The 27,526-nt window shown below is 43.8% G+C and overlaps 2 protein-coding genes across 4 annotated transcripts in view; one reads left to right on the plus strand and one right to left on the minus strand.

The window, feature by feature from the left end:
* Positions 1–14,471, plus strand: part of COL4A6 (collagen type IV alpha 6 chain) — a 71,993-nt gene extending 57,522 nt beyond the window's left edge. The window contains exons 24-44 of the mRNA XM_065729823.1: positions 284–391; positions 1,332–1,553; positions 1,780–1,941; positions 3,900–4,070; positions 4,722–4,865; positions 5,192–5,317; positions 5,604–5,785; positions 6,040–6,103; positions 6,578–6,652; positions 7,006–7,113; positions 7,837–7,944; positions 8,378–8,449; positions 9,278–9,403; positions 9,730–9,846; positions 10,737–10,898; positions 11,389–11,487; positions 11,745–11,891; positions 12,387–12,503; positions 12,841–13,032; positions 13,259–13,545; positions 14,141–14,471. Coding sequence (XP_065585895.1) covers positions 284–391; positions 1,332–1,553; positions 1,780–1,941; positions 3,900–4,070; positions 4,722–4,865; positions 5,192–5,317; positions 5,604–5,785; positions 6,040–6,103; positions 6,578–6,652; positions 7,006–7,113; positions 7,837–7,944; positions 8,378–8,449; positions 9,278–9,403; positions 9,730–9,846; positions 10,737–10,898; positions 11,389–11,487; positions 11,745–11,891; positions 12,387–12,503; positions 12,841–13,032; positions 13,259–13,545; positions 14,141–14,401 — 3,050 coding nt within the window. The 3' untranslated portion in view covers positions 14,402–14,471. The remainder of the gene's footprint in view (positions 1–283; positions 392–1,331; positions 1,554–1,779; positions 1,942–3,899; positions 4,071–4,721; positions 4,866–5,191; positions 5,318–5,603; positions 5,786–6,039; positions 6,104–6,577; positions 6,653–7,005; positions 7,114–7,836; positions 7,945–8,377; positions 8,450–9,277; positions 9,404–9,729; positions 9,847–10,736; positions 10,899–11,388; positions 11,488–11,744; positions 11,892–12,386; positions 12,504–12,840; positions 13,033–13,258; positions 13,546–14,140) is intronic.
* A 1,899-nt stretch (positions 14,472–16,370) lies between these two features.
* Positions 16,371–27,506, minus strand: ATG4A (autophagy related 4A cysteine peptidase). 3 transcript variants are annotated; one of them, XM_065729636.1, is made up of 13 exons: positions 27,460–27,506; positions 27,127–27,237; positions 25,281–25,352; positions 24,768–24,866; positions 23,742–23,843; positions 22,882–22,954; positions 21,538–21,617; positions 20,568–20,755; positions 20,371–20,449; positions 19,589–19,734; positions 19,080–19,136; positions 18,184–18,295; positions 16,371–17,926 (listed from the first exon to the last, which is right to left on the minus strand). In XM_065729636.1, exons 1-13 carry the CDS (start codon positions 27,467–27,469, stop codon positions 17,862–17,864), a joined length of 1,194 nt encoding a protein of 397 aa, XP_065585708.1. In that variant the 5' UTR covers positions 27,470–27,506; the 3' UTR covers positions 16,371–17,861. The 3 variants fall into 3 exon arrangements, with proteins under 3 accessions (XP_065585708.1, XP_065585709.1, XP_065585710.1); XM_065729637.1 differs by lacking the exon at positions 27,127–27,237 and having other exon boundaries at positions 27,460–27,476; XM_065729638.1 differs by lacking the exons at positions 27,127–27,237; positions 27,460–27,506 and adding an exon at positions 25,859–26,078.
* Between the last annotated feature and the right edge of the window lie 20 nt (positions 27,507–27,526).

The raw sequence follows: 27,526 nt of genomic DNA on the forward strand, positions 1-27,526 counted from the left end.
CAGAATAGTAGTCTTTTTCTTCAAAGGGACAGGGCTTAAATTCCATAGAGGATCATAATGATTGCACCATTTTTACCCTTTCAGGTAGCCTCCAAACACAAACCCTTTTCTTCTGTGTTTACATAGCTGTTGAAAAAGCCATGGACCTGAGATGCTTTGCGGGTTAAATTGTGTTTTCAGTGCGTGTTTCAGCACTAGCTTTGCAGAAGAGTCCTGATCTCATTTCCCGGTGCTGTGTTTTTGCCTTCTGCTATTCATTCATTAATATTAGTTTAATCCTTAGGTCCCAAAGGCAGCAAAGGCTTTCCTGGCATTCCAGGGCAACCTGGATTACATGGGTCAAAAGGACAGCCTGGGTCACCAGGAATAATTGGCTTGCAAGGGGAGCCTGGTAAGAGTTTTTCTCTTATGATTAATGTGTAGAATGTTTTATCAAAAAAGTTGTCTCACCTTCTAGGTCACATCTTCATATGTTAAATTCGCAGTGCTCTGTTTGTGAACTCCACAGTGTTTCAAATGCCATCTGTGGTTTTGATATTATACCAGTGGTCTAAGAACATAGGACAGCCAATGTATTTTGTTGCTCCAGAGACCATCATCATGTGCTATGTAACAGTTTAGAAACCTCAAGTTGATTTTTAGGCTGAGGCTGATATATATCCATCATATTTCTCTGTGATATGTGGCTGTCAGAATCTCTCTTCACTACATTAAGGGAGAGGGCGGGGGACACAATCTTTATGGTGTCAGTGATTGCATGACGTAGCCTCTGAGCAGTGCAGTGCTCACACAGCAGTGCTACTTAATTTCTATTTGGTAAATGAAAGAGAGAACTTTGCAGTCCTCATACCAGGACTGCTAGCATCTTCTGCTCCTCAGTGCTCAAAGCTGTTTGACTTGGAGGACAGAGTAAGAAAGGTGTGATTAGTATATTATATTTGCAACTCTTGTGGAGGGTAGTGGTAGTGAGATCTTGCTTGTCTGTAGCTTGAAATGGTATCTTCCTCCTTTTTTGTAGATTTTGCCTAAACTTCATCTGATGAAATCAAGTATGCAGATCTATGACTTCAAGCTGCAGCTCCAAAACACTCTTAAAGCTTTATTTTTTTAATAAACATTTTAAAAATTTTGGAAGATCATTTTAGCTGTTTTAAACATTTTCAGCACTGTCTCCAACCCCTGTTTCTGCTTCAGTACCAGAACTTCTGCCACTTTCCAAACAGCCTTTGCTTGGGTGGATGTTTTTAAAATGTTGATTTTTGTTAAAGATGTTACTGGAAACAGACAGCCTGTACTTCTGATGAGTGACGTTTACTATCCTTGTCCCTGAGGCTTCCCTGGACCTCGAGGAGAGCAAGGATCACAAGGACTTCCAGGATTGGATGGGACGGATGGTTTGCCTGGGAAGATGGGTGCTTCAGGCTTAGCTGGAAATAAAGGGGCTCCTGGAGATGTATTTGGTGCTGAGAGTGGAGCCCAGGGGGAGCGTGGCCGACCTGGGCTCTCAGGGGATAAAGGGCTTGCAGGAGATCTTGGGTTTCCAGGACCAAAAGGTAAGCACTGATGCTACTTGTATCTGGGAACATCAAACTGTTTCTTTCAAAAACCTTTGATTCTTCCCATCTGTTTGAGGCACTCTATTCATGGTCTTTTAAGCTGCCTGTGGATGGATATGTGGTGGTTTTCTTTTAGAATCTAATGCAACTCAAAAACTTTTATTAGGACTCTTATTTTCATTGAATAAGTGAATCTTATTTTGTTCTGTCTCTCTATTCCCAGGGCTGGATGGGAGGCCAGGCCTCCTAGGTATTAAAGGCGAGCTGGGTAACCCAGGATATTCAGGTGTCCCCGGATTGCGGGGACCTCCTGGGCCTGGAGGTCCTTTTGGCATTAAGGGAAAACCAGGACCACTGGGATCTGTTGGCCTTGCAGGAGCACCAGGTGTGTAACATCTTCAGATGAGGACAAGAAGCTGAGCTGAAAGCTACAGTGTTGAGGAAGTGTAGGAGAGGTTGCCAGTTGCTGAGAGAGCTTCTACCACTATTTAAGGGTAACTGAGTACAGAATTTGAGCCTTTTACCTGTGACTGGCATCGGAATGGTTATCTGGTATGCTCCTGCACTGGAGGAGCAAAAAACAGGAAAAAGCATTTTTGATATCTGTTAACACCTCTGCATTTACAGGCTGGTTGTGTACACTGACTAATCTTCATTTCCTGTTTTTATAACAATTGATCTTTTTCACATATGAGGTTGCCTGATATGTGACTTTTATAGGTTGGAAATCTGTTCTCTTTCTGAGAAGAAGCACTTATGTGCTATACCAACTGTGCCAGAAAATAAACCAATTTCCCTTCACTTTACAGGAAAAAAACTGCTTGAATACAGCAGTATCTCTCAAGCTGTTCTGACTAGAGCATTTCATGATAACTGTGTATTCAAGAGAGAACCAAGCAGAGAGGCATCTGGGAATTAGTAGATAATGGCTTGTGATGTAATTCTGTCCTAATGTGCAGAATGACAGTGCTGGAACACAATGACAACAAATGAATGAAAGCTCTAACCTCATTTGAGATGAAAATTATAGTTTTTAAGTTTTTTTATTAGAATGCTAACATGACTTTCACTTCTCTATTATTTCACAGTTCTGGACTGTATGCCATATGTGACTGTTTCCTTCAGCTGTTTTTAAATACCTTCCATTGCTAGGACAATAAACTCCAAATGACTAAGATATTTCAGCTGTATTCTCTGAATCATTAATTTCTTTGTAACCTTATTCTTTCTGTTTACATGTTGTATCTGTTTTTTCCCTCACCATGTTTCTATTCCATTTATCATCAACTCCCCATTTCTGATGTCACACTGTTTGGTTATGGGTTCTTCACATAGGCTGTCAAGGTGAGAAAATGCAGTGTAGCATAAAAGCTCATGGACTAACAACCTAGCTTTTAATGCTACAGAATTGCATTGACTATAGGTGATACCCCTTATTATTGCTAATCAAACTAGAAGGCAAAGAACTGTTGTAGTGAGAATGCTCAGATGGTAGCAAAGCCTGAAGCTTTGAAGGAAATCCTTAACATGCACAAAATTTTTAAGCCTGAGTTTTCTTGGTCTTTTTACATAAAGCAGACATTTTGTCTACTTAAAAAAAATACTGGATCTTAACTTAAAATGTTTGAATACAATGAAGCTCGTGTATCAGGTGCTGCTGCTGCAAATGTCATTTTCAGAAGCCACTTGGTTGTTTTCTTTCCTTCCTCCCTTTTAATCTAAGCATTCTCTTTTCAATGGTTTGAGCCTTTATTTAAAGTTGTAAACCATTACAAAGCTTCAGCTAGAAACGCTCTGAAGCATTTAGAGACAGAACTGAGCGTATATGGTGTTGGTTTTATGGCAACACTATCAGCTTGTTCCCTTAGTGAGCAATTTGCTTTTGAGAAGTAGCTCTCTAACTGCCAAGGTGGAAAAGAAACCTGTAAAAACAAGTCTCTCAAATTGATCTCTGCTTTGCTCTAAGGATGGGGTAGGTAGATGTAGCTGCCATTAAAGATGCTCCCCATCCCGGTTTGGCTGCCTTGATGATAAAGGTAAGACTGGTGCTCTATGATGTAGCGTCTGGTAAAGGAGACAAAAATGGATACATCATAAGGGGTTTCACTCTTGCCAGTGGTGTAGTGATGTAGGCAGTAACCCTCTTCATAAGTATTTCATTATTAGATCACTAATGCTTTTGCAGTTCTAAACTTCATGCCTTCTAGTAGGCTGCATGTGCCTTAAGGTCCATTTGTTATATGAAAAACAATGCTGTGCTTGAAGAGTTTGGAAAGCTGTCCACAAAATGTCCTCAGTGTTTGTGTGACATAATCTATTGAGTTCTTTCTTGTATTGATTCAGGACTTCCTGGAGTCAAAGGTTTGACTGGGGATGTAGGTCCTCAAGGCCCTGCTGGTATGAAAGGCTTCCCAGGTCTTGATGGTGCTCCAGGACCTCCTGGGGAAAGAGGACTCTTAGGACCACCTGGACCTTTTGGTCAAGATGGACACCCAGGTTTCTCTGGGCCAAAAGGTATGTATTCCATCTGAGGAACAGTCTGAGGTTACTGCCCTGAAAAAAATGGCCTTGTTGATTTTAGGCCATACTCAGACAGGTTTCTCAACTAGCATTAGAATGTGTTTGTTTTGCTGATGAGTTGTGAATTACAAATAATGAATTTAATAATCAAATTATAGTAGTGAGGAGGTCCATTTAATGACTTGGGCCCCTATGGAGAACATATCTTGTACATCAAGACAGAAAGACAAGAGCACTGGATAAATGAGGAACTTTGAGTGAAGTTATAAAGTAAGAAATTCCATAGGAGTGAGAGAATGAAGCACAAACCAAAAGGAAAGTAAAAATGTATGGCCACCAAGTTTAAAAACAGCAGTTGGTGATTTGGAGAATTCAGTGTTATTTTAGAGGGAGGGCAGTAAAGCTATGTGACTGCATGTTGCTCATTGATTGGGTTTTACCCTCTCGTTGAAGCAGAACCAAGCTCACAAAGCCAGAAAGTGCTGGTTGAAAGTATCTTGGGAGAAGATGGCTTTCACCATCAGGTTTTACTGCACAGATTTGGGTGACTGGCCAAACCCAGTGTGCCTCCACCTGCCGGCTAGGGTGTGTGTGTAGCATATCAGAAGAGACTAATTTTCTCTATTTATCAACTTTTCTATATAGGTGAAAAGGGCTCTTCTGGCCTGCTTGGTTTCCCAGGCATGCCAGGCCTGCCTGGTGTCCCTGGGGTGAATGGATTTAAAGGAACTCCTGGCACAGTGGGAGAAAAAGGAATCCCTGGAGTTCTGGGACTCCAAGGTCAAAAAGGTGAGAAATAGATTAAAGGCATTTGTTGTCTGTGCAGCAGGAGAACTTCAGAGAGCTTTCTGAGATGTCTACTGATTATAACAATAAACTAATATAATAAAATAATATAAACTTGAAAGAGTTATAAAACAGTAATGTTTTCTTCTGCATGCTGTGTTCTGTTCTTCCATGTGAAATACTTTGGTCTGGTTACCGAAGGTGCACCTATTGATGAACTGACATAAGAAAATATGTGTGTTCTGTCTCTGTCTGTCAGTTTGTAGTTCTATACTCTTCTTTTGTTAAGCAGTCTTACTGCAAAATAATCCTACTTTGTATTCCTTCAGGTGACAGAGGTGATGTAGGCCCACCTGGTCTTCCTGTTCTTGGGGCTCCAGAACAGGCACTGCAATTAAAAGGAGACAAAGGAGATCCTGGATTAGCTGGACTTGGAGGATTCCCAGGACCCAGAGGTATGTCACAGCATTGTAGAGATTTGCTGTTTCAGTTGTTTGGCAGCTGCATTTACTCCTGGTGGAGCACGGTCTTTCCTTTTGACAAAGTCTGCAGTATTACTATTTTCCCACTCATGTTTGAGCAGCTCTAAATTTTGAAAAAACAGTTTTTGTTTGAAGTTCTGTTCTGTAGATAATATCCCATCCCTTCCTTGTCTCTAAGGAAAGCTTTGGGTAACAGGTCAGTTGGTCAAATGAATGTCAGTATTATGAATTGGAATTGTACTCTTTTATGTAAACTCAGGTGATAAAGGAATCCCAGGAAGCCATGGACAGCCCGGTCTTCCTGGACCTGTTGGGTCAGCAAGCAGAGAGAGAGGTTTTCATGGTGACCAAGGCTTCCCTGGTCCATCTGGACAGCCTGGGTTGCCAGGACAGAAGGGTACACGTGGTATCATAGGATTTCCAGGGATGCCAGGAGAGAGGGTAAATATCTTCTTAAATATCTTCATCTTCTTGAAGAGCTCTTGTGAAAATACTGTGTACTTCTGTCTGCTTCTGGCCAGCTGCTTTACAACAGAATGTCTTTACAACACTTTTTTGTTTTGATTGGTTTATGCTGTTGAATGACACTTTGGATAACGTCTCTTCCTACATCTTTGCTGTCTGTTATCCCACATGACCCCAGCTTGGAACAGCAAGAATAAAAAACAAAAGCTAGCTTTGGGCTTTTATTTCAGGGTTCAGATGGTATCACAGGAACACTTGGATTCCCAGGACCTATTGGCCTCCCTGGTCCAAAGGGTAAGAAATCTTTCACTGTTTATTTGATCTTTCAGTCTTTGCAGTCCTGAGATTAATGGCCAAGACAGATGAGTTCTGGAAATGTCCATTGCTCTTCATTGACTGGCTGAGAAGTAGGTGTTCCCCTGGTAGGTCATTCATTCAGTCTCAAGCCAGTTGCCTAATATTTTAATATCCTTTCAAATCTTGATCACTTTATGAAACACAGTGGACAGTACAAGAGGCACTCTTCTCTCTGGTCAACTTGTGTTAAAGGTATAAGGGGCAGGATGCTGTGAAATTACCAATAAATGTTTGTCTTTTCCTTCCCTGACTATATTTGCATGCATTGCATTTTATAAACATTTTCAAACTCCTTGGGTACAGCATTTACTGTTGTCTTTGTTTACTTTGTGAATTTGCTGTGTAAGCAAAGTTTGTTTTCATAAACAGTCAGGTGCAGAATGGCCTTCTCAGCATGTCTTCCTTTTCCAGGTGACCAGGGAGAGTCTGCTGGTGTTCCTGGCACTGCTGGAGTTAAAGGAGAGCGAGGGGACCCCGGATTCCCAGGTAAAGTTGGATAACTTTGCTCTGTTCAGGGTTGTTTGTAATCTGTAAATGTAGATACTTTTGTCTTGTCCTGTAAATGAGATTTGAGAATACAAATATCCAGGTAGACCACAAATGAGGATGGTAATGAACACGTCCTAAACCAGCCCAATTTGCATGCTGCATCCCATCTCGCTTCCTGAGGAATTTGGGAATTTGTTTGTGTTTTGGCGTCCAGGGAGACTGTTCCAGGGCCCAGACCATGGTTGAGCAGACCTAAGTGCTGCAGCTGCAGTCTAGCATGTTTCCTGTCAGACCTGCCTCCACTTACTCTACCTTGTGCTCTGATATAGGGTATGCTTTTATCATTTCAGGAGAGAGAGGGAGAGAAGGACACAAGGGTGAACCAGGCTACCCAGGAAGCACTGGAGTGAATGGGCTTAAAGGTGGCCCGGGAGATCTTGGCCAAGAAGGACCAGCAGGTACTGGATTATAGGCACCCAAGTTCTGTAGTTCACTGTGTAGCTGTGGAACAACCTCACCTTTTTGTTTCCTGAGTCCTGGTTGGCTCATCTCAGCTGAGGCTTACGTAAGAAGGTTGACAAGAAGATGGGAATGTTCTTTGACATTACTGTAAGGTATCACCTTGTGTCCTTTTGTACTGATCCTTTGAGTTGACCATATTGTGAATCCTGCACAGTTGAAACCCAAAAGAATTGCTCTAACAATCAAGAAAGACCTTAATGAGAGACGAGCAATAGCAGCTTCTTTGCAGCTGCTTATGGACAAGACTGCCCTAAAATCTTCCACTGCAGCACTTAATGAATGTGTCTCTGAATAGTGAAGTAGCAGGTATACCCTCAAATTGTTACTGGAATAAAAGGTGGAAGATCAGTGGAAGTTGTTGGAATGTTTACTTAAACCAATTTAATTAGTTATTCACTATGTGAACTGTTCCAGCCTATCACTTGGTGGGTGATAAAGAATGTCATTTCTGAGGTGTTTTTTTAAAGCTATCAAACGAACAGCCTGACAGTGGTAGTGAAGAAGATTTTGATCTGTTTTTTCTTAAACGGCTTTTTTTTAGGTAATAACTTTCCCATCTTACGAATTAAATTACAGGATCAGAAGCTGTAGAATGATGGAGCTATGATCTGGACTGTTTTGGATGCATAGTACAGAAACATTTTGCTGCTTGTTTCTAGGAATCCCTGGAAATGCTGGGCTAAGAGGAATCTCTGGGCCACCAGGCCCTCCAGGGCAGCCAGGATCTGTTGGATTCCCAGGAGCTCGTGGAACAGCAGGACCAAAAGGTGTGTCTGGAGTCTGCATATGGGCAGAGAAATTGGGTCAGAAAACCAGAGTTTCAGCCAAGTGTATCACAGCAGGCAGGCAGCACACTGTGTGGGCCAGCTGTGCGTGGGAAATCAGCTCATCTATTGGCAGTGTTAGTGCAGGCATCAGCTGCTAGAAGTGAGCAGAGGAGTGTTTGGAAAGGGAGAGGTTCTGTTTTGATATGGATCACTCATGGTAAATATGGATCCACCAAAGGTAAAGCCAGTGAGAGCAGTGAGAAGTTCCCATGAAAGGAAACTGAACGAAGGGAAGCATTATGTACTGTGTTGCTGCGTCCTGTTTCTCACACCTGTTGTAGTTTCTGTGAAGCATGTCATGCATTTCCATCTAACTAGATTATTTGCTGTACTCTCACTTAGTAAGCGTTCCCTATATGTTTTTTTCTTTAAGGTTTTCATGGATTTCCAGGTTTAAATGGTCTGAATGGCTTGCCGGGCACAAAAGGGTCTCCTGGAACACCAGGTAAAGGTTTTAGATGGTATAAGTGTCCTAGCTGGGGAAGTGCATTAACTGGTCTATCATGAGAGCAGTGCTCCTCACAGAATTGCTGTTTCACCCAGTTGTGACTTATACTATAATATCAAAGGAAGGAATATCAAAACACTGAATTTGCACATGCAAATTCTTCTTTAATGCCAGTAAGAATAGGATGCAGCCTGTGGAGTAAAGGAGGTTTTTCTGTGGGTGGTTCTCCTTGAGTTTCTGAAGGGCTGTAGCTGCTGGAAAGTCAATGGAATGAAAATCGTAAAGCTCTTCTGCCTTTAGTGGATGCTTGATTTTAGCAGGGCAGTATCAAGTGCTCTCTTTAAATTGGGCTGAATGATGCCGAGTTTCCTTACTGCTCTCTGTTATGTAGAACTCAAGAAAAGCCTTGATAAGATCATGGAATGATTTAGGTTGGAGAAGACCTTTAAATCATCTATTTCCAGCCCTTCTGCAGGGACACCTCCCTCTAGACCAGATCAGAAGCTGATTTCTTCTATCAGATCTGAATTCTGCTTTTGGGCTTTTGCTGTACTTTTTCATATTTTTAACTGTATGAAATAGAATGTGGTTCTGTTTTGCAAAGTGTTTTGCAGAGTCTCAAGGAGGAAAACCTTTCCAAAGGGACTTGTTTGGTTGCAGTTATCTTGTAAAGTAGCATTTCAAGGCTAGGCAGACATTTTATATGTGAAAATGAACAGCTTTGTTGTATGAAATTAAAATAATACCTGTTGTTCTATTTATGTATTGAATTAACTGCTAGAAGATTATTTGAATAGGTTTTCTTCTTCAACAATCTTTAATTAGGTCTGAGTGAAGTTGGACTGAAAGGCCCTGCAGGTCTCCCTGGGCTGAAGGGTGAGGAAGGTTCTCCAGGCTTGGGTAGAGGAGCTGTAGGATTCCCAGGACCAAAAGGCTCATCAGGAGACACGGGTAAGTACTGATGTTTGTAAGCCTGGTGGGATGTGTTGCAACTCAGGCTGGTGGGTTTGCACAGTTAAAGGAATTACCAAACAGAACTTCTGAAGTCACAGAAGTGGACAGTAGTGTCAAAGGTAAATATTACATCTGCAGCGTGGTTATATGGTTGAGAAATGGTTACATAGTTCTGACACTGTCTGTACCTGCCCTGAACAGCAGAAAATAGTACTTTCTTTCCTTTTGTTCTGCTCAACATATACTGCTCAGCCACTAATTCTGTTATGTCAGCACGTGTGCTGAGAGCTTGGGATACACTCTCTGTGTATTTCTTATTCTAGGTCCCCCAGGTCCTGTGGGACTGCCTGGCTTGCCAGGAACTCCTGGAGTTTCTCTTCCTTCCGATATACGTGGGAGACCTGGGGATGCTGGCCATCCAGGACTCGATGGGAGTTCAGGTATGGATAAGGGGAGTAGACTAGCTAGGAGGATTTGTTTGTTTTGCTTTTGTGGGTTTTTTGTTTGGATGTTTTTTTTTAGTGCACTTTCTTGAAGAACTCTTTGAGGATAATGATTTAGAGTAGCATCACTTTAGTAATCTGATTTTTAGATCAAGGCTTGAGAATAAGGAGCTCTGTTTCCAGTTCCTGCTATTTAATCCTAATTTGATATAGCTACTAATAAAGCTCTGCGATCAGTACTCATTTCACCCATTGTGATGCTGAAGACAGACTCAGGCACTAAAGTAACTATTTAGGTCCAATGTGTTCTGTCTAAATTTGGACACCAGCTCCGTTTTGGACTGTGGTTTCTACCGCTGTTATTACAGGCTCTTCCTGAAGTTTACAAGTTAGCTGTGGGAGCTGGGAGGCAGCAAAACTTTGTTGCTGCTCAAAGATACATAAGGAGCACTCGTTCTAAGGTCAATAGCAAGTTTACCTCCTAGTGTGAAAGATCTGTCATGATAGCATTAGTGCCTATTTGTTGCCTAACAGCCTGATTGAAGAGGCTGAGACCAAGTCTTTCCCTGGGTAGACATTTGAAGCTGCTCCTGTTGTTCTCCCAGGTAATATCTGAGTCACCAAGCTAACTATCAGTTGGGGTGAGGGCTATATGTGCTCAGGCCCAGGCTTTGAAGTAAGGTGACTATGGTCAAAAGGATTTGAAGGTTTTTTGTACCAATATTTACGTGAGTAACTGAGGCCTGAATCTTCTCCTCTGGGAGGAGGACAGTCTTGGAAATACAAACAGCCAAACAATGACTGTGCACTAGAATGACCCACTGGGGATAGCAGCAGCATTTATTTGCTGCAAGAGGAGATTGTGCCAATTATCACTTTGTCTCTAGGTCTTCCAGGTCCTCCAGGACTACGAGGGCCCCCTGGACCAGCTTTTGACCAAGGTGACACAGGCAGTTCGGGTTTCCCTGGTGTTCCTGGCTTGCGAGGTGTTAAGGGCGATGTGGGACCTACGGGTCCCATTGGACTCCCTGGTGTATCAGGATTCAAAGGTAATCTTGCCATGAAAAGGATCTGGGTGTGGTTTGGCAGCTGTCACCGTGACAGTATTGGTTATTGAGTGGTTATTGTGTGGTGACTGTGACTGCTTTGTGTGTGAGCACAGCTGAGTTTGTTGTCTGTCTCCTTTCGGTCCACGCAGGTTTTACCTCTGACTGGTAAAGTGAGGCCAGCTCCAGGTGCCAGTCAGTGTGTCCCACATCACTTTTTAATTTCCTTACTATATTTTTTCTGGGCACGTGATGTCCATGAGGAAGAATATTGTCTATCAAGTGCAATTATATAGCAGTGGAAATTCTTCTCTCGAGGCTCTGCAGCCATTCTGGACATTATGATGGGCACAGAGTTCCTGAAGGGTCACAGCTCTGAGATAGAGCTGAAACAGTGTTCTCATTGCTGCCATCAGTGTGCTCCTCAGTGCCCCAGCTGTGGAGTCAGGAGCTCGTGGTCAGCCTCTGAGGTCTTATCTGTGTACCTTTGCAGGAGTCAGAGGTGAGCCTGGTCTCATGGGGATGCCAGGTAAAGATGGGCCCCCAGGGGATCCTGGTTACCCTGGGCTGAAAGGTGAAACGGGACGTCGAGGTGAGTGCCAGAGAATTTGAATAGCTCTGCTTGGTTGGAAATGGTTTGGGATGGAGAAAGTTCCGAGTTCCCTTAATTGGCTTATCTGGGGGGCTTCTTGGCTTCTTAGAGTTAGGAAGAGCTTAATGTATCACTTTTAGAAAGATACCCCATGCTGACATATGAAGGCAGCATTAATTTAATTTTGTGTTGGTATTATCATCAAAGCTGTGCATGCTTTTGTGGTGTACTTACACTGTCTCCTATGCTGTGTGCAGGTCTCCCTGGCCAACCAGGGGCTCCTGGTATAACCCCACAGGCAGAAGAAATCACAGCCCCTGCAGGCTTACCAGGGCTGCCAGGGATTGATGGTGTCCCTGGCTTCGATGGAGATCCTGGATTCCAGGGCCCAGTTGGAAAGCCAGGTAAAAACACTGAGATCACTGAAATTCTGGCCTTGTGGAAGAATACTACTTTCTCATCAGTGCATTAGGAAAATTTTTCTAGCAATGGAAATAATTCAAGCCAAAAACATACAAATGCTATGTTTTCCTATTATTAGAATATACTTGATCAGTTCTTGTCATGAGCTTTGATAGTGCTTTTGAATTAACACTGCAGAATTAGGAGCAGCAGCTGTGGTGTAGCTGGGATGATGCCAGCTTTGGTACAGCAGGTGGAGTGCTCCTGAAAGCGATTCACTGCTGAGGATGATTTGGAGTGTCAGTAGAACACTGCTCCTGGAGAAGTGAGCTGAACTTCAGCCTGAGCCACTACCACTGCACTTTGCAACCAGAGCTGTGTAATAGTGAACTCTCAGTGTGGCCATGGATAGGGGATTTCTGCTTGTGAACATAGCTGTAGGACTGAAGGTACTGGAATGGGGAAGGAATGATAGTAGTAACTGTATTTGATTTCAGGTGCAAAGGGTCTGCCAGGCAGATCTGGTTTGAAAGGACGTGATGGCTTACCTGGATCACCTGGCATAGCTGGTGACCCGGGACCTCTGGGTGCCCCAGGACCTCAGGGATTTGAAGGTAATGGTATGATTTGTGGAGCACAGATCATTAGAATCTTCTTTGCCCACAAAGTCTGAAGAAACCAAATTAGTTACCTTAGGAAGACCGGGGGATGTACGTGATCTTCTGCTTTGTATCTGCAACGAAGTAAATCTTATCTTCAGTGAGGAAAATGAAATGAGGTAGGAAATGAGTGGGTGCTACTGTGAAGCAACTGCTTTTGGAACTGGTACGCCTTGTTGGTCACACAGCCCTCCAAACTTGGCCTCTTTATCACAGAAAGCAATGCCACAATCAGCTGTAGAGACAACTGATACCCACACTGCCAATGAGTGACTTCTCTTCTGCCCTCCAGGTGCTGCTGGAAAGCCAGGCACGCTTGGCTTGCCGGGAATGCCTGGTCGGAGCGTGGGTGTCGGGTACACCTTAGTGAAGCACAGCCAGTCCGACCAGATCCCACCCTGCCCCATTGGCATGAACAAGCTCTGGGATGGCTACAGCTTGTTGTACGTGGAGGGCCAGGAAAAATCACACACCCAGGATCTTGGTGAGTTGATGTGCTTCTCTCAGGCATAAATGATGGAGGCCAAAACCCTGTTTCTGATGCACAGTTTTCATTGGTACTGCTGGCAGTTGCAGTAGGGGAAGTCTCCTTGGCCAGAATCTGCACTGTGGAAGCAGCGTTATTTGCACTGTGCTACTGCTCATGGCTAGTATGTATGAGCTGCAACATTTGGCAGATGCCTGGTATGACTGCTTCCCAATTCTTCCAGGTTTCGCTGGCTCTTGTTTGCCTCGCTTCAGCACTATGCCTTTTATTTACTGCAACATCAATGAAGTGTGCTACTACGCCAGCCGCAATGACAAGTCCTACTGGCTCTCCACCACTGCCCCCATCCCCATGATGCCCGTGAACAGCAATCAGATCCCACAGTACATCAGTCGTTGCTCTGTGTGCGAAGCACCGTCCCAGGCTGTGGCTGTGCACAGCCAGGATATCACCATCCCACAGTGTCCCCTCGGCTGGCGCAGCCTCTGGATAGGATACTCCTTCCTAATGGTAAGGATGCCATTGCTACTGCAGGGACAGCTTTACTCATTTTTTTTAGATCTCCTCTTTGTTGGTTACATCACTGAGACAGTGTTCTCTGAGCTGCTCATAGGAAAGCAGAGCACTTATTCTTTATCAGCAGGCCTGCTGTAGCCACACTCATTCCCATTTAGCTGGCCTTCCTGTATGTACTGCTCAAGTCCAGTAGTAAAAGTGAAGCAGCAGTTCTGCATTGTCACAGATATTTGTGCTTCAAACCTTTAAATGCAGAAACACTCATTAAGCTACAGCATTTCCTTAACCTCCTCTGTCTGCTGGAACAGTATTTCCACTGTAATCTCCTTGAAGCCCATTACTGTGAGATCATTAGAAACTATGAAGTCAGCATTATTGTCTCCTGATTTTCTCACTTTGCAACTGCAAAGCTGGGTTTCCTTTATACGGGGACTGTATATTCAGCATAAGTACGTGCCTTTGGTTCTTTGCCTCTAGCCCTGACTCGAGACTCAGATACAGATAGCCAAGGTTTGGTTGCCTGTTCTATTCCTCTATTACCTCCTCTTCTGTTCCTTTGCACTCATTTAAATGGAGATCTTTATTTCAGCACACAGCAGCTGGTGCAGAGGGTGGAGGTCAGTCCCTTGTCTCACCTGGTTCTTGCCTGGAGGATTTCCGTGCTACGCCCTTCATTGAATGCAATGGTGCTAGGGGAACGTGCCACTACTTTGCAAACAAATACAGCTTCTGGCTCACCACTGTTGAGCAGTCGCAGCAGTTTGTTGGTGCTCCTCCCTCGGAAACTCTGAAAGCAGGACAGCTTCGGACCAGGGTCAGCCGCTGCCAAGTGTGCATGAAGAACTTGTAACGGAAAGGCAAACGTGAACTGTCTCTGTTACCTAAGAGCAGGCATCACTGATGCAAAGGAGATAAACTCATAAACCTTTGTGTGTGGTTGACAGAGGAATCGAGATGGCCAGAATTCTACCAAAATCGGATGTCAAGTCCAGGACTTTGCACACAGAGAAGGGGAAGACCGGTGCTCAGAAACTCATTCCATGGATCACGGTGCTATGCTATTTCTCTACTGCTTGGGGCTTTTTCTTCATTCATGGCTACCTCAGAACGTCTCTGTGCGTCCTCTGTTCAGACCAAAGCGTAACTGGCATCTCACATACACCACTGCCCTGACCAGGGCACACACCAACCACCACCAAGGGAGACTCCTCCAAAGTTGTGCTTTATTGGTGTCTTTGCAAATAGTACTTGGCTTAGTGTAAGGGAATGAAGACACATTCTCCCATGAAATGCAGAAGTACCCAGATTTTGTAATGCGTTATAGGTGACTTTGAAACACCTAAGCATTAGTGGCTGATAACTGACGTGATTAGGGAGACTGGAAAATGAATTTGTTTTGCTTTGCTTGTAGAACAGGTGGGATGTTCTTTGGCTCCAGGGATAGGTAATCAATTCTAACCCAAACTCCTATCCACAGTTGCTTTTGAAGAGCTCTCCAGTAGTAGATTTTTTAATGTGAATTTTGAGTCCAAACCACTTCCAGCATTCTTCATAACTACTACTGTACTCCAGGTGAAGTGTCTCCTTCAAGGCCTGTGCTCATCTCCTTGCAGTCATAGGATGCGCAGCCACCAGAAACATTTCCTTACTGCAAAGCTTGATCTTTCAGAGGTAGCCTTGGCACAGTTTCATGTCATTACTCAAGCTGTGTGTGTTTAAAAAGTAGAGGCCTTTGAGTAGCATGCACACGTCTGCAAACGCAGAAGAAAGCAGTCAGCTCCAAGATATACATGTTTTAGTTCTGCAGTCACAATGCATTGTGTTCTTCCTCTGGGCTGCTCGCTCAGTTTGCTCATTTAAGAAGTTGCATTTCTGTTGTAACCCCACATTCCTTCAGGGCATAATTAAAGAGAAGTGCTACTAATTGTATTATCGTTATGTACTTTGAGGGGAAGCTGTGGAAGAAGCATGCTCGTAGCTGGATGAATCCATCAGGCTGGGCTGTCGTTGCTGTTATCGATCTCACTTTCTAGAGCAGCGTGCACAGATCCTCACGTGCCGACGTTCCAGGACATCTGAAGGAAGTGCCTTGCCAATACACTGCTGCCTCAGCTTATTTTGAGGGCAAACTGCCCAAGTATTACTGTTAATACAAGACTGAGATATTATTTAAAGTATTTTTTCCTCTACTAGTTTCTGAGCTCTAGCTCTATCCAGCAAAATATTTCAGAAATTCCTTACTTTTGCTTCTTACTGTTTCTGCCTTTGATGGGGGCAGAACTAGGGCTGATCCTTAAGGTCTCTTCCAACCCACAGCATTATACGTGCGCTGATTTATACACGTAACACCATGATGTTTTCTGAGATCAGAGTCAGAGAGCTCTGAGTGTTCACAGCTGAACCACAGTGGAGATGAGCAGAGAATTTGTGATGAGAATTGAGTCTTTCATTTAACTTATCCCTGCTTGTGAAAGATCTGCAGCTGCCTGGGATGCATTTTGCAATTACCTTTGAGATGTTGTAATGTTCCTGGCTGATGATCCTTTTGTGCAGAACACTGAATTTACTTCCAGCTGTCCTAGCACAGACTGAGCACACTGCTCAGCTCTGCTGTAGGCAAATGCAACACGAAAACACTGTGCACACAGCTCTGAAAATGTGTGCAGTTCACTCTGGGAATCTTTCAGCAACTGGGCTTCCATGGTGCTGTAAGAAGTGCTGGTCAGACTCGATTTTTGAACACGAACACACGCACGTGTTTTTGTCAGGATTAAAGCTTTATGCATTTATGTGCCAGTATCTTCAGAGAAGTGTTCTGTTGGAGAAGTTGGCTCTGTTGCTATCAATACCTGATCTTCCCTTGAGTTCCACAAAGGGCCTTTTCCTGCTGCTCGTGCAGTGAACAGCTCAGGAGGGCTCGGCCCTGCGCTGCTCCTCCCGCTGCTCAGAGGGCACGCAGCCCGACTGCAGGCAGAGGAGGAGGAGAAGTACTATTTTTTCTGAGCATGTCATTTCCAAACTGTGGTTAATAAACATTAAATGAGATGAAACAGGCTCTTCTTAGCTCTTTTCTTAATATCACACTGGCCCTGATCAGGAGGTGCAAGTGAGAGGAGACAGCATTCGGTATTTCTCTGTGTCCTTTATTGGTGAAGCTGAAACTCTGCAGTTCACGTTTATGACACTGTCATGACAAAATGACCACCATGGGGACTGTCTGGCAGACCTTTAGCATGGAGTAAAAGATCACTGTTTTTCTTAGGGCTGCTAGAGGGACACTCTGCCTTCTAGAAATACAACCTCCCGCTCTGATCAACCTGTAACATTAAGGCACTTTGACCACAACAGATTTCAAAAGGCAATAACTCAAAAAGTAACAATGATGTAATCAGTGTCTGCATATATATTAAGTTTTAACACAACCTGGTTTGTAATTAGTTCACACAAAAACAAATTAACAAAATGTAGCAGCATATACAAACTATGAAAAGCTTAAGAAATGTATTAGATGCACAGATAAAGTGCTGTAACAGAAGTTTGTGTAAATCTACTTTAAAATAAATAAGGTACAGTTAAACCACCTTTGACTCTCTTTAGCTCTGAAGGAAATAACCTAAGTCTTAATGATTTCAACGTTAAGGTCGAGGTGAAATATACCATAACTATAACAGTGGTTGTGATCCGTATCAACTATTTGAGTCTCCTGTTCCTCTCGAGGTCTCCCAGAAGCAGGAAGGCTATTGCAAAATGTATACATTAGACACAGTTCCTTTCACAGAAACATTTTTCTAATAAAGTGTGGTTGCTCAGATACATGTTAAAATATTTAACAAGGAAACAATTTTCTCATGATCCAGTCGATCTTTTAAACAAGACAACGTATTTTTTCCTATGATGCAGCCCACAGGAGGGAACAGAAGTAAACATCCTCCTTAATTGAAGACTGTTTTGCTTTAAGAACTCAACTATTGCATTATTATATGAGAGCAAGAAATACCATTTGGGTTATCCCTTTCTCCAAACATAGAGCCCAGTGATGCACTTATTTTTGCCTTAATCTCAGAGGCCCGTTTGTCTTCAGGTAAGATGCATTACAAAGAGATTCCCATTAAGCATCTCACTACAAGAGCTTTTATTGCCTCTCCATGTGGGGAAGCTCTTGTTAAACTGTCGTTGGAGTTCTGGATGCTACTCGGATTCTGTGCTGTTCTGCAAAATTTCAGGCACTTTGGGGCTAACATGGCTGTAAGTCAATGCAGTAATATTACCAGTGTGTTCAGTACTCAGAAGAGTCACAGCAGTTGTTTCCTTCATACACTCAGGATTTCAAATTCTTCCTCCAATTCAAACAGCTTGTCAGTAGATTCAATGAGTTCTGCAAAAAAGAAGTGATGCTAAAGTAGTGCCCGAACTGTTTACTTAAAGGAAAACACTTCGAAAGATGCACTGCAGAGAAGTATCTCGTAAGGCTGAAAAAAGTAAGTGAATGTATGCTAGCAATAGTGTGGATTGTCTGGATACGTGGCAGACAGATATTGGCTGATGCTTAGGAAAGCAGTTATTCCACCTGTGACTGTTCCTCTCTTTGCTAAGGACACTGCTGCACCACAGGGCTCTCAGCCTGCACTGTACCTGCTCCTGTAGTTGTCACTTCTGGCTTCGATGGAGGTATGAACGGAGGCCAGTGGGGCGGGTGCTTCTGGACCAGCTCAAACATCCGTAGGCTCTGCTGCTTCAGAATCTCCTGGGGACAGAATATTTTTATTTTAAATGATGCCTTGGGAGAACCTTAAAGCACAGAAGGTGTCTGCTCAATAAAAACATTCCTTCATTACATGTATCTGTCAGGAAACAAAAGCTTTATGCAGACGTACTGTGAAGTCCTGTTATATTTCGAGTACCACAGACCTCTCACATGTGTTCCTCATTCTCTTCTGAACTGCACTACAACTTACCACTGTCTCATAAGCAGCTCTGATTTCTACATGCGTCTGGTTTTGTTCACATGTAGCAAACACACACCAAGAATGCTCAGTGTTTTCTGCCTTTTAGAAGAAAAGTGTTTGTGGAACTCCGTGACCAAAGAGATCAGCTCCAAAAACCCAATGGATTTAGAAGGATGAGTTTGATCAGGAGAAGCAAGCTGTTACTGAAGCCAAGTGCTACTTCAAAGAGATGTCACCTCCTGTTACGTATTACAGTTATACACAAACTGCTTTCCTCAGCTGTTTGTTCTTCTTTTGTTCCAAAGAAATGCCTTCAGAGGTGTATGTACCCTTAAGGGGATCTGTTCCACCCCTTTTCCAACTGGCACAGTTCCTGGCAGTCAAAGCATTGAACAGTTTCTACGTAACAACTCAGCAGCACTGCCTTACTCTGTTGTGTTAATGTGTTCTCTGTGGTTCTTTTAGTGTGAATACAGAGAGAAATGTAATGGGGGTTTCCATTCTAGGAAAAAAACCAACCACCAACCAACCAAAACCATGACTTCTATAGAGTGGACAAAGATGGTCACTTGTCACTGTTACCTTCTGTACGAGACTGCACCAGTTATCAAAATCACATTCTTCTTTGCAAAAGAAGCCCTGAGGGAGGAAACAAAAAACGAAACAATGGAGTGTTATTTTGCAAATGACAAATCCGTGGTGCAGCAGGTGAGGCAGTGTGAGCAGCAGTATGCTGATCCTCCTGTGGCCACTACATGGAAGGCCCAAAATAGGTGGCAGCTCCAGGGAGAGAACATAAGAATAACCTAAGGGACACTTTCCCCATGGTACCTGTGCTGGAAATATGTGTTCTTCAATTATGACTTTGTCTCACTGTATCATTCCAGATTTTGTAGAGTAAAGCATTAAAAAAAATTTAGTTTCTTCAGATACCACAGATACATACAGAATGCTGCAGCGTATGTTGGATGACAAATAATTCCAATTAAAGACTTTTAAATTATGATACAAAGCAGTGATAAAGCGAACAAACTTGATTCCATTCCTTTGACCATTAAACACATGCCACGTTGTTACTTTCTGACACCTACTAAAGCTACTGAAGGGTCCAAATTCATGATCTTCATTCTGTGGGGGGCATGCTGGCAGTGGAAGCTCTGGTCATCAACTGTGCCGTTCTCTTCTGAATCTACAAAGCTTTGGGTGGTGTGAGGGTCCAAATAGATCAGCTCATTGCCTGTATGGATGACATCCGTGTGTTGAAAACAAGTGACTTTAATGAGCACTACCTCCAGAACTGAAGAACAGAGATGGAATTGTCATCACAGCAATCCCTAACATTCCAGGTTCGAAAGGTACAGGATGGCCAGAAGTGAAATCTGCAATCCCATGAGACTTTCATGCAGAAATTGGAACAAAACAGCCCAAATCAGTTCAGGTTTTACAAAACATCAAAATGTCCGTAAAACCATGGGCCAAACGGGTGAGATATGGAAGACTGTATTTCCAGTCATTAAAGGAATACATGATACAAGATCTGCAAGAAGGTGAAACAGACACTGCTATCAGAACACGTCTGAAATACAAGAAAATAAGAGCAGCACTTGACCGATGTACTTGTCAAATGCTGTCAGCACTGCTGTGCTGTTCTTGCTTATGTCTCTGCACCTACCTTTGCTGTTACCTTTCTGCTTCCGTTAAGGAACGTGTCAGACTGTTGCTGAAATACTCCAGCTACATTTCTTCATTTCTTTAACCATACTCTCATTTTTCTTTACTTTAGGGATTCATACTTAAATTGCTTACCCTCTCCCCCCAGAAATTTCTCTTTTGACCATCTGCAGATTTTGAATAAGTTTCTTTTTTTCCTTACCTAAAAATCCTATGAAATAATAGGCATTATTTGGTTTCCCTCCTAATGCTCCCAAAGACTGCGGCATCTTAAAGCATTCCTGGGAATTCAAAGGGAGGAAAAGGAAATTATAGCTCATTTGTTCACTGATCTCAAGAATACCTGAACTTATTTGACAATAACAAGCAATCTGTTGGGAAAAAAAAAAAACACCTTACTTTAAATGCATCAATATATACTGGATTTATGTGATTTATCCCTAGTCGTAGAGGTATAATAAGCAGGAGGGGCTTCCAGCCTGAGCAGAGTCCTGCTGCGTTCCTGTTTCGGCCAAGAGCACTTCTGTGCAAATGTGCACTGCTGTGGGCTGTGCTGCTGCTCTGGGGAGGGGACCAGCACATCTTCTCTGTGGGAATAAAAACGCAAATCAGAGGGTGCACACAGGGACACAAAGGAGATCTTCCTCCCTGTAACAAATGGGGCTGCTGTGCCAGAGATCTTCACAGAGCTCCCAGGATAAAATGAGCAGGGCGTGGAAATTAATTACAGCTGTTCAGCAGAAGTAATCCTAGCAGACAGTATGTGCTGGCACATTAAAGGGAGGCACTGGATTAATGACTGGGAGATGAAGATTTAAGACTGAAATGACATTTACTATTGGTATTATTAATACACTCAAGACTTGTCTGTAAAACATCATGGAAATGAAATGGAAGAGATGATGACATCAGGAGCTCTTCAGGGAACTCTCTGAGCATAAAGGAAACAAACCAAAGCAGACGTGGACTATGGCTAAGCTTCACTTCTAAATCCACATTTCTTACAGCTGTAAATTAAGCACAGCCATGCATTTGTCAGTGCTAGGATCTGCTACACTGCTTTCTTTTCTGCCAAGAAAATGCACAACTCTTTCACAATCCCTGCATTGAAACCAACTTACATAAACTGCAACCTCATTCCACTTCTGGGTTAAGAGTTTAGATAGCACAGACCATTTCAGTCTTCTCCCCAGCTGCATGGTGGCTTTAGTTTTGGAAATGCAAACCTGAGCTTGTCATTTTTTTTACCCATTTCCTTACACCAGGAGGGAGTACAGATGGCCCTGATGTATTTTGTTCATTTTTAGATACGCTTGGGAAAATGAAGTCTTATGAGAAACAGTTACAGGATAACTAATGTTTCACTTACTGATGTCTTCAATGACCACTGTATTGTCCATAGATACATAAACAGCCAGTGAATTCCACTCATCAAATAAAGCAAGCTTCCTAGAGAACAAATTAATGTGAGCTAGTTAGACCAAGAGGGTACTTATACCCAGAAAAAACAGATGATTCTTGAGGAATTAAAAGTTTGCTTTCCCAAAGGAAAAACCTGTTGGATTTTTGAAAGTCTCCATGCAATGAGAAGTAACCTTCCAATATTAAACATTTAAGATATTCAGAAAAGTAGATACCAAGTGGTACCAGGAAAAGCACACACACTGTACCACGTGGAAGCTGTTTTGTCCCATTGCCAGTTGCAGTGACAGTAACGGTGCAACCACATAATTCAGTTTGCTACTCTGTATTGCATTTAACAGCCTGCACGATGGAATCTTGCCCATCGTGTCTGTCACTGTCTAGAAAAGGACAAATTGCCAGCTCTGCTTATTAGTTGGTGCCTAAGAAGTTCTACTGAATTCAGAGGAACTATTTCTGTGCACGTGTGCAAACCAGAATTGGGCATTAAAAGCTAAAGGAATCTGGGCAGAAGTTAGGTGGGATATATAGGTTTCTGTTATTTGTATTATATGTAAATCCAGACCTCTGAGGAAGGGAGCTATACTCTCAAGCTGCACAGGCAGAGTTAGCTGCTTAAAACAAGCCAGAAAAACCCACTAACCCACGGAGAACTTATCAGTGAGAAGTGCTGGGGCCCTGGGAGTGCTCCAGCTCCTCCCTCTCTCCAGAACTCGTGCCTGTCCCAGGGTTGAAAGAATTGCAGCTGAGCACTGTAGACCCTGCAGCCCTGATGTAAGGCATCTCCTCATATCCCTCCAAGAACTGAGCTAAGTCAACTCTTCTAAGTGTGGCTTTGAGACAATGAAGAGCTGCCCATCTTTTATGGTTGGCAAAAGCCCTGAAAATGAGGAATTCCCCCTTGGCCCAGCTGGCTTCCCTCTGATATTTACCACCAGCCTAACCTTCCTGGTGGCCCTCCTGACCTGTTCAAGCTGTGCCACTACGCAAAAGAGAGCAGATGTCTGTAGTGGTACTGGTTAGGGCACGCAGACAGCACAGCAGCAGAGACTTTTTCTTGAGGTTTCCCTTTCCCAGGCTCTTACCATATTAAAATGTAGAGCTCACCCATTCCCAATTCAGTTCCTGCCCATCATATTCCACGCTGTACTTGTAAACACTCAGTAAACGTATTCCTGATTATGAGACAGGAAGATGCAGCCCTCAAAAACCTGTCTGGGCCTCACCCCAGTCTCTGAGCTAGGTGTCCCAGAGGAGTGCATTCTGAACGAACTGATAGGATCTGACTTACTTTAATACTTGAGCAACTGTGTTTGGTCCAAACCATTCTCCAATCGACTTTCCCTCTCCAACACCCATCTGTGCTGTTGTTATGAAGGGGAAAAAAACCACACATACACACACAAAAAGAGAGAGAACAAAGAATTCAATAGCAGTATATATTCAATGCCATAGCTATGTGATAAGTTCTTGAGTAACTGCAAGCTATATTTAGCAGTAACAATTATTTTGTCAACCTATGCTCTTTGCAAATCCTTACTGTTGCTAAGTTATAGAAGCATGGAATCACAGAATGGTTGGGCTGGAAGGGACCTAAAAGTCCCTCAAGCTCCAAGCCATGCCATAGGCTGGCTGCCCACTCCCCCCCATGGTCCCATCCAGTCTGGGCAGCAATGCCATGGCCTCACCACCCTCTCAGGATGAAGAATTTTAGTTTAAAGCCATTCCCCCTTGTCCTATCACTATCCAACAGCACGAACAGTCTGTCTCCTTCATGCTTATAAGCTCCTTCCACATACTGGCAGTTCCTCTAATAAGGTTTCTGAACAATGGTAGGGATTACAAATATTTATTACAAATTATTACAGATTACAACAGTAAGTTCCACGTCTGTCTATTTCAATATTACTGACCCTGTAGCCCAGGCTTACACAGTTTATCAGGGGACAGCTTCCAGTACATGCTTCTATTTAGGTCTCAGTGAATAACATTTCTGTACTGTTATACCTGCCTATGTGCACTTTTAGATCTAAACATACACATTGCCTTCACAACCACTACTTGAAATTTATGAATTAACGTATTAGAAAGTAAGTTTAGTCACAGTAGGAATTCCAGTAGGAAAACCAAACAAAGTCTGTTTGCTCTTACCCATCTGGTGGATGGAATAACAGCAATCCTTCCTGTCCAGAAAGCATCGGAGGATTCTGTGATACTCTTCTGGTTGTTCCTTGTGTTTTTCCCATTGCCAATCTGAGGGGAAAAATAATAAAGATTAAAAAATAGCAATGTTTCCACTATCCTGATCAAACTTCTGGGCAGTAAGCCACACAATGAGATGTTACAAGTCATGCATGAGGGCTGCTCCAAAAGTAATGCCTCCTATTTCATGATGGCCCACAACACCAGAGGTGGTGGTAGTGGTGGTGGTGCAGTAACAGCAGCTGAACCTCCTCCAGCAGTGCCCATCCCTGCACTGTGGCCCTGCTGCCCCCAGCCCTGTGTGTCCTGATCCACTGCACAGCCTCAGCTGGGGGGTCAGCCTCTGCTCCCAGGTAACAGCAGTAGGACAGAATGGCCTCAAGTTGCACCAGGGGAAGTTCAGGTTGGATATAAGGGAAAAAATATCCCCAGAAAGAGCTGTGCTGTGCTGGCACAGACTGCAGAGGGGCAGTCTGACAACATGGTATCTGACATGGCACCTGCTGCCAGTCACTGACACATGCTGAAAGTTTATGGGGACCAAAGAGTGGGTGTGAGCACAGTGAGGCACTGAGTGGTGCATTTCAGCAGTGGCAACAGCAGGACATGTCTGCTGGCACAGATCTGCATGAGTGCAGCATCTCGTTCATGGCTGGTAAAAATGTCAGATTTGTAAACAGGCATCAAATAACAACATAAGGTCCACACTGGAAAGTCCTCTCACAAGCTAATCCAAAACAGCTCTGCCATGTTTTCTGCTGCCTCTAACAGGGACAGTTACCTTAGTTATGGAGAGAAGCAGGACTCCCTGTCTGTTCTATTTCTCTGCATAAGCTGCTGATTTCAACCCATCAGAGTGTCAGATAAAGTCTCATTAAGAAATCTGGGTTTTGAGCTTTCACATAATACTACACACACAAAAAAAGGAAAGTGGTCTCCAAATAATACAGATGTTCATACAGAAACAGCACACACCTCTTCCCAAATGCCTGCAGATCAGTGCCTGTGCCAGCATCATCTGCCCACATCGCAGCATACATCCCCAGCCAGCGTCAGATGAAGGACCAGTGCCTCCTATTGGGAAAGTTCATCAGTTAATATGGGCTTAAACTGGAGGCAGCACCACAGAGAAAACGTCAGAGAGTAAGCTGACATCTGCACCAACTGTCCTATGGATGCAGGGCACCAAGGGAGACTTTTTCTTTCCACATTGTTGGTGTTACTTCTAATCTCCATGAGGCACAAAAAAGGTTTATGTATTCCTTGTGGAGCTGACTTCCTTCAAGCAACACTCACAGACACGTACTGCCCACTGTACAAACACGAGCACCTGACTATGCATAGATTTCAATAACTTCAATATGTTGTTTGCATAAACAGTTATGCTCAGAATGTTCTAATACCATAAAAATCATTTCTCAGTCCATGATTACATCCTTGCTCTTGCTATTTAATTTTAACAAGGCAACAGGTCTGCAGTATACTCACCAATAGGAGAAAACTTTCTTCTGTATGTAAACCAGAGACGAGCACTTACATCCAACAATAACTTAGATTTATCTGGAATGTTTTTAAAAGGAAAGAAAGAAACTTTTAGAACTGGAAAATTCTAGTTTTTCCTCTGTAGCCTACATATATTGCTCACAGATGACTCCTGTTAGCTTGTACATATAAGAGCTTTAATACCTACACACACACACATATATATACGTAGTCATTTAAACCTGGTAACTTTTTTTGTAGACTTATAATTAAAGTTGAAGTATTACGAATGAAATAATTACTAGGCAATGAAGCTGTAAAAGATGTTTGGAATGATTCTGTCTAGCTGGAATGGAGTGCTATGCAGAATTATGTCCTCAGGAAAGAACTGGTGAAGCAAGCTAAGGTGAAGAACTCCTACGTGTGGAACAGCATAGAATTATGCATTTCTTCCAAACCCAATTCACTGTCATTTCTTGAAAACATGAATAATACTAACTGTAATTCATTCTCTCTTTTTTTTTTTTTTAACATACACTAACAGAATTCTCCCAAAGGCTCTCAAAGATTTCTTCAGCTCTTACCTGCTGCTTTCTCTCTGAGCTGTGCTCAGACCCAGCAGCCTATCAAGGGATCGCTCAGCCCAGCAGGGCTGGGTATGGGACCCTTGGGTGTTCTGATAGCAGGGCTGCACGGATGGTCTCTGTCTTTGACATGTAACACAGGATAATGCCCTTGCTCCCTTCCCAAGAAGCAAAATTCAGTTCTGAAGTCTAATTATTTTTATCATATAGAATTGCTAAGACTATCAGACAATGTTGCTTTTCACCAAAATACAGCACATGTCTCAGATAATTATCTTTTATTATTATGATTTCACAGAATCACAGAACTGTAGGGGTTGGAAGGGATCTCTAGGGATCATTGAGTCCAACCCCCATGCAAAGCAGCTCCCAGCCCAGGTTGCACAGGTAGGCGTCCAGGTGGGTCTGGAACGTCTCCAGAGAAGGAGACCCCACCACCTCTCTGTGCAGTTTGTGCCAGTGCTCCATCATTACACTGTGTTCAAGTTCCCACATACATTTGTGCAGAACTTCCTATGCTTCAGTTTGTGACCATTTCCCCTCGTCCTATCACCACACACTGCTGAGAAGAGTCCAGCCTCATCCCTTTGCCTCCTGCTCCTTAGATATTTATAGACATGGATCAGATCCCCTCTGAGTCTTCTTTTCTCAAGGCTGAACAGCCCCAGCTCTCTCAGCCTTTCCTCATAAGGGCAGTGTTCCACACCCTTTGTCATCTTTGTGTCCTGCACTGGACTCTTTCCAGCAGATCCCTCTTTTTTATACTGGGGAGCCCAGAACTGGACACAGTTCTCCAGATGAGGCCTCACCAGGGCAGAGCAGAGGGGGAGGATCACCTCCCTCGCCCTGCTGGCCACACTCTTTTTAATGCACCCCAAGACCCCAGTGGCCTTCTTGGCCACCAGAGCACACTGCTGGCTCATGGCCAACCTGTCATCCACCAGGCAATTTCAAAATCTCACTTTAGCTGACAGACAGCAGCCCTTGAGGGAAGACAACAGCAGCAAAACCAACCACCTCCCACAGATCTGCTTTCATTTAATTTCTGAAGCTCCCGACGATGAGAAGGGCCCGAAAACTCACACCTCTGCCAGACGTGTCCCCTCTGTGCATGAGCTACGGCAGTGACACTGCGCTTTCATTTTGGGCTGAGCACCACTACCTTCAGCCGTGGGGTTTGTTTCGAGGGACAAGGAAACAAAACAAAACTTGGAATGAAAAAAACAAACAGAACGTGGAAGGAAAGGGGGAGCTTTCACATCAGATACCTGCGTTCAGCTGGTGCTGCCTCCCCAGGATCCACACCGGCTCATCGGTGTCGGGAAATTCTTCTAAGCAGTCGGCCAGCACAGTGATGTGGTTCTCATACCTGGATAGAACTGAAGGGGACGCGAAGCACTCACAGCCCGCCCTCCTTATCCACCTGAGGAAAGACGCGGACCGCCCGGCCCGGCCCGAAGGCCCCGAGCCCCCGCCTCGAGCCCCACGCACGGCCCCCGCGCCGAGGCCGGCGGGGTTTACCTCAGCGGTCCCCGCAGATCGGAACCCGGCCCGGCCCCGCCGCCCCCCTCACCCCGCGGCCCCGTCCCGCCGCCCCTCACCTGACTCCATCCTCCGCCGTCACCATCCTCCTCCTCGCCCCGACGCCGAGGCGCGACACGGCGGCCG

The sequence above is a fragment of the Cyrtonyx montezumae genome, unplaced genomic scaffold (genome assembly GCF_038088225.1).
Source record: "Cyrtonyx montezumae isolate F1298 unplaced genomic scaffold, pur_monq_1.0 scaffold_11, whole genome shotgun sequence".
Classification (NCBI taxonomy): Eukaryota; Metazoa; Chordata; class Aves; order Galliformes; family Odontophoridae; genus Cyrtonyx; species Cyrtonyx montezumae.